This window comes from Tursiops truncatus, chromosome 6 (assembly GCF_011762595.2).
Source record: "Tursiops truncatus isolate mTurTru1 chromosome 6, mTurTru1.mat.Y, whole genome shotgun sequence".
NCBI classification, from domain to species: domain Eukaryota; kingdom Metazoa; phylum Chordata; class Mammalia; order Artiodactyla; family Delphinidae; genus Tursiops; species Tursiops truncatus.
The window spans coordinates 13,791,539-13,797,268 of record NC_047039.1 but is presented as its reverse complement, the minus strand read 5'-3'; the positions used below and the strand labels follow the sequence as shown (position 1 = coordinate 13,797,268).

The 5,730-nt window shown below is 51.6% G+C and overlaps 1 protein-coding gene across 1 annotated transcript; it reads left to right on the top strand.

Annotated features, from left to right (window-relative positions):
• The first annotated feature begins 769 nt into the window (after positions 1-769).
• NEFM (neurofilament medium chain) lies at positions 770-5,730 on the top strand. The gene is made up of 3 exons (XM_004322216.3): positions 770-1,849; positions 2,580-2,704; positions 3,920-5,730. Exons 1-3 carry the CDS (start codon positions 770-772, stop codon positions 5,289-5,291), a joined length of 2,577 nt encoding a protein of 858 aa, XP_004322264.2. The 3' UTR covers positions 5,292-5,730.

Here is a 5,730-nt window from a genome sequence, read left to right as displayed (position 1 = left end):
GGGGAGATGAGGATGGGGGAGGGGCGGGAGGAAGGGGGAGGGGAGGAAGGAGAAAGAGAAAAGACAAGACTGAGAAGAAAAAGGTCCAGGAGGAAGGGGCTCAGAGTGAAGGGAGGAGTGGGACTAAAGAAGTTTTAAAGTGGGAAGGCGAAGAGATGCCAAACAGAGGGGGAAGTGATTAAGCACAGAAGATGGGTAAAGGAAAAAGTAATGGAGAACGGGCAAAAGAAGAGAAAAACGTGAAGATAAGAGTGCAGAGGGCTTACAAACACACACACACACACACACACACACACACACACAAAACACAAAACAAAACAAAAGAACAAGAACAAAGTGGCTAGGGGGTCGCTAGAAAAGCGGCCCGAACGGTGGGAGAGTGATTGAACAAAGAAAGGGCGTTGGGTGCATGCTCCCACTGGGGGTGTAAAATGCAATCCGAAGGTGAAGAGAAATGGAGAGAGGGGGCTTGGGAGGGGACAGGTGGTCTGGCACCGAAAGAAGAGCTGGGGGGCAGGGGTCGGGGCCAAGGTAGCAAAGTCCGGGGTCCGATGCGGCGCGAGCCCACGTGGAGCGGGCGCTGAATCACTGCTGGGCTGTCTTCACCACCACCCCCCATCCCCACGGCCCGGTACCCGCAGTCCCCGCCTCCTCGGCCGCCGCCTCCACTGGGCGGGGCCCTGGCCCAGGACCAGCCGCCGCGGCTATAAAGGGGCTGCGGCGAGGGCAGCAGAACGCTGTGCCAGCCACACGCCCCGAAGCCTCCAAGATGAGCTACACGCTGGACTCGCTGGGCAACCCGTCCGCCTACCGGCGGGTAACCGACACCCGCTCGAGCTTCAGCCGCGTCGGCGGCTCCCCGTCCAGCGGCTTCCGCTCGCAGTCATGGTCCCGCGGCTCTCCCAGCACCGTGTCCTCCTCCTACAAGCGCAGCGCGCTGGCCCCGCGCCTCACCTACAGCTCGGCCATGCTCAGCTCCGCCGAGAGCAGCCTCGACTTCAGCCAGTCTTCGTCACTGCTTAACGGCGGCTCTGGGCCGGGCGGCGACTACAAGCTGTCCCGCTCCAATGAGAAGGAGCAGCTGCAGGGGCTGAACGACCGCTTCGCGGGCTACATCGAGAAAGTGCACTACCTGGAGCAGCAGAACAAGGAGATCGAGGCGGAGATCCAGGCGCTACGGCAGAAGCAGGCCTCGCACGCCCAGCTGGGCGACGCGTACGACCAGGAGATCCGCGAGCTGCGCGCCACCCTGGAGCTGGTGAACCACGAGAAGGCTCAAGTACAGCTGGACTCGGACCACCTGGAAGAGGACATCCACCGGCTCAAGGAGCGCTTCGAGGAGGAGGCACGGCTGCGCGACGACACCGAGGCGGCCATCCGCGCGCTGCGCAAAGACATCGAAGAGTCGTCGCTGGTCAAGGTGGAGCTGGACAAGAAGGTGCAGTCGCTGCAGGATGAGGTGGCCTTCCTGCGGAGCAATCACGAGGAGGAGGTGGCCGACCTGCTGGCCCAGATCCAGGCGTCACACATCACCGTGGAGCGCAAAGACTACCTGAAGACAGACATCTCGTCGGCGCTGAAGGAGATCCGCTCCCAGCTCGAATGCCACTCGGACCAGAACATGCACCAGGCCGAAGAATGGTTTAAGTGCCGCTACGCCAAGCTCACCGAGGCAGCCGAGCAGAACAAGGAGGCCATCCGTTCCGCCAAGGAAGAGATCGCCGAGTACCGGCGCCAGCTGCAGTCCAAGAGCATCGAGCTCGAGTCGGTGCGCGGCACCAAGGAATCCCTGGAGCGGCAGCTCAGCGACATCGAGGAGCGGCACAACCACGACCTTAGCAGCTACCAGGTAGGAACAGCGGCTGCGCAGCCAGCCTGCGCCAGCGCCAGCGCCGCGCGCCCCCGACACTCAGGCCCGCGCCCCGCCGCGTTCTCAGCCGCGCTCCCTAGCGGCCGCTGGCCGGCGCGCGCGCGCGCGACGCAGACCCAAATTGGAGGCTCAAAGCGTCCTCGCCCTCCCCATCCCCTCCACACGCCTCCCCCACGCACCATCCCCCGCTCGAAGACCCCTGACCGTTTTCAAAATGTGCTTCTTTTCCTTAGGAGTTCTAGTTTTGCAAGCTTGCGCGTTTAAAGTAGGAGGTATACATTCGGGTAGTTGGTAAAGCAGCAACTTTAGGATAGCTGTGCAGAAACTCATGTATTCTCAACTTTTCCAGACGTGATCGGAAGAACTCCCAAAACTGGCTTCAGCCCAAAGGGCTCAGATGGGAAGGGCCAGGTCAGCCGTGGGGTTTCCCCATGCATGTGTGTTTCCTGCTGAGACCTGTTCTAGATCCGCTGGTCCCAGTGCGTGGTGTGCCCAGGAAATGTCTACTTGTCTTATTGATTCTGTTTGTTCGTTTGTTTGTGAACTCCTTAGATTTTTATTTTAAGGGGGGACGGGGTCTGGGAGCGGTACCCGAGGTTTGCAAAGCTGGAGGGAGTCGAGGGAGGGGAGGAAGAAGGAGGAGGTAGCAAGTGGTTCGCGAAAGAAGTGGCTGTTTGGAAGGATAAGTCTGTGGCTGTGTCTCTTTCAGGACACCATCCAGCAGTTGGAAAATGAGCTTCGGGGCACAAAGTGGGAAATGGCTCGCCATTTGAGAGAATACCAGGATCTCCTCAACGTCAAGATGGCTCTAGATATCGAGATCGCTGCATACAGGTACTGTGCTCGCGGCGGACGTGGCCGAAATGGTAGCCGCACTGTAGAGGCCGTTTAGGCAGGAACCTTCACCACTTAAGTTAAAGCAAGCAGGTTGCAGGAGTCTTAAATCAGTGCCTGGTTTTCTTCTTAATTAAAAAGTAATTAAAGAATTGCAACTTTTTATGCAGCTTTAAAAGAGTAAATAGTAGTTAAAATGTTTGAATAAAGTGTTTAGAGGAAGAGCGCCGATTAATTTCAGTGCTTACTTTTTTATTTTAGTGAAACAGTTGTTTTCAAATATTTGAAACAAAAAAGAATTTTAGTTTTTAATATTTCATCTAGTGCTTTCAGCTTTTCAACTGTGTAATGTCAAGGACGTCCCAGGACGTCCCATTTCTCGCTCAGTTACAGCTTACTATTGCCATCATCTGGCTGAGAATAAACATGATTGGTACAATATATATTTTTTTAATTTAGATTTATGTTTATAGATCTAGATATACATCCAGAGAAAGAGAAGCGATTATAAATATATTAACTGATGTCACCTTGCTGTTGACTAAGTTCATAGGTGAAAATCCTTGACGAAATAGTTTTTTTCGGGGGGGGGGAGGGGTTGTTTTTATTTTTGTTTTTTTACCAGTAAGATCATTCATATTACAAGAATAAATTGCACTCAGCTCAGAGCCATCTGTCTTTTCCGGAAAGCTGAATAGTTATATAAAATAGACACTTTATGATTAAAATCGCAGACCAGTTTCTAACTCGATATGCACCTATTAGTACCTAGCTGTGATAGATTAGCTTGAATTCTAATATATTCTAAATAGCTTTGTAAAATTTTTGAATGTTCGCTAAAAGACATTTAGTATACATCTTGAAAGTCCAAATGCTCAAGAACGTCACTTAAGGCCTTTTTGGCCTCCAGGGAGCTTTGCAGCATATTCATGTTGCACCGAATGGATTGCGGCAGAGCTGAGATTTGGTAGCTGGGTGTAGTGAGTGGACTGTTGGGCGTGGTTCGTTACTGCATTGGGTGACTGGTGGATTGTCCCTGAGCATCTGTTTCTGTCATTGAATACGACACAGTATACTAGTGAAAGGATAGCCAAGGGTTACTTCAAGTGATTCTATTTATCCAAAGGTACCTACCACGTTACACGTACTGGAATGAAGTTCAGAAGACCCGATGAGATTTTAATGACGTCTTGCCTTCTTTGATTCTCTCCTTAGGAAACTCCTGGAGGGTGAAGAGACCAGATTTAGCACATTTGCAGGAAGCATCACTGGGCCGCTGTATACACACCGACAGCCCTCCATCACAATATCCAGTAAGATTCAGAAAACCAAGGTAGAGGCTCCCAAGCTAAAGGTCCAACACAAATTTGTCGAGGAGATCATAGAGGAAACCAAGGTGGAAGATGAGAAATCAGAAATGGAAGAAGCCCTGACGGCCATTGCAGAGGAATTGACAGTTTCCATGAAAGAAGAGGTCAAGGAAGAAGAGGCGGAAGAAAAGAAAGAGGAAAAAGAAGCCGAAGAAGAAGTTGTAGCCGCCAAAAAGTCTCCAGTGAAAGCTACTGCACCTGAACTTAAAGGAGAGGAGGAAGAGGCCAAAGAGGAAGAGGAGGAAGAGGAAGGAGCTAAATCAGACCAAGCTGAGGAAGGAGGATCTGAGAAGGAAGTTTCTAGTGAAAAAGAGGAAGGTGAGCAGGAAGAGGAAGGAGAAACAGAGGCTGAAGGTGAAGGAGAGGAAGCCGCCGAAGCTAAGGAGGAAAAGAAAATGGAGGCCAAGGGTGAAGAAGTGGCTCCCAAGGAGGAGCTCGTGGCAGAAGCCAAGGTGGAGAAGCCGGAGCAAGCCAAGTCCCCGGTGCCAAAGTCACCAGTGGAAGAGGTGAAGCCCAAAGCAGAAGCTGCAGCCGAGAAAGGAGAACAGAAGGAGGAGGAAGGGAAAGTGGAGGAAGCAAAGAAGGAAGAAGCAAAGGAAGCTCCCAAGGAAGAGAAGGCAGAGAAAAAGGAGGAGAAGCCAAAGGAGGTGCCAGAGAAGAAGAAGGCTGAATCCCCAGTGAAGGAGGAAGTCGTGGAGGAGGTGGTCGCCAAATCAGCAAAGGTGAGCTTGGAGAAGGATGCCAAAGAGGAGGAAAAGCCACAGCAGCAGGAGAAGGAGAAAGAGAAGGAGAAGGAGAAGGAGAAAGCGGAAGAGGTGGGGAAGAAGGAGGAGGGAGCTTTGAAGGATTCCAGGAAGGAAGACATAGCCGTCAATGGGGAGGTGGAAGGAAAAGATGAGGTAGAGCCGGAAGCTAAGGAGAAGGGCAGTGGGGGAGAAGAGAAGAAAGGGGTTGTCACCAATGGGCTAGACGTGAGCCCAGCAGATGAAAAGAAGGGTGGTGATAGAGGTGAGGAGAAAGCGGCGGTGACCAAAATGGTAGAAAAAACCACCAGTGAGAGGGGAGATGGTGCTACCAAGTATATCACCAAATCTGTAACCGTCACTCAAAAGGTCGAACAGCACGAAGAGACCTTTGAGGAGAAATCAGTGTCTACTAAAAAGGTAGAGAAGGTCACTTCACACGCCGTAGTAAAGGAAGTCACCCAGAGTGACTAATAGACGAGTCCATCGCAAAAGGTTAAGCCATATGACAATTTCAAAATGCATGTGATTGGCAGCTTCAAAGCAGAACGGGTTCTCCCATGGGGGCTCCAGACATTGTATTTTACTTTGTGCAATATGAGGGACCTGCATGCAAGCTCAGGGGGCTCCCTCCCCAGTGTTTGGGCGATTCGAATGCATGATACTGTATGTACCTGGGGAAGTGGCCAATTTCCTAAACTGTTGGAAGGGGGGCGCTTGGGGGGATGTCTTGAGGTATATTATGCAAAGAACCAACTGAGCCAAAAATAATAAATGAAACACAGAACTCTCTTAGCCTTAAGAAAGCTATATATGAATAATTATGTTTACCTCACTGGTGCATTTAAAAAGGACTTTTGTTCATGGGAGAACCTCGTTGACATGCAGTTTGCAACTTTTCATTGATTGATGT

Excerpts from the sequence above, each read along its gene's own strand:
- NEFM (XM_004322216.3), top strand. The coding sequence starts at position 770 with ATGAGCTACACGCTGGACTCGCTGGGCAACCCGTCCGCCTACCGGCGG. Across the intron at positions 1,850-2,579 it reads ACGACCTTAGCAGCTACCAG|GACACCATCCAGCAGTTGGA; the intron begins GTAGGAACAGCG and ends TGTCTCTTTCAG. Across the intron at positions 2,705-3,919 it reads ATCGAGATCGCTGCATACAG|GAAACTCCTGGAGGGTGAAG; the intron begins GTACTGTGCTCG and ends TTCTCTCCTTAG.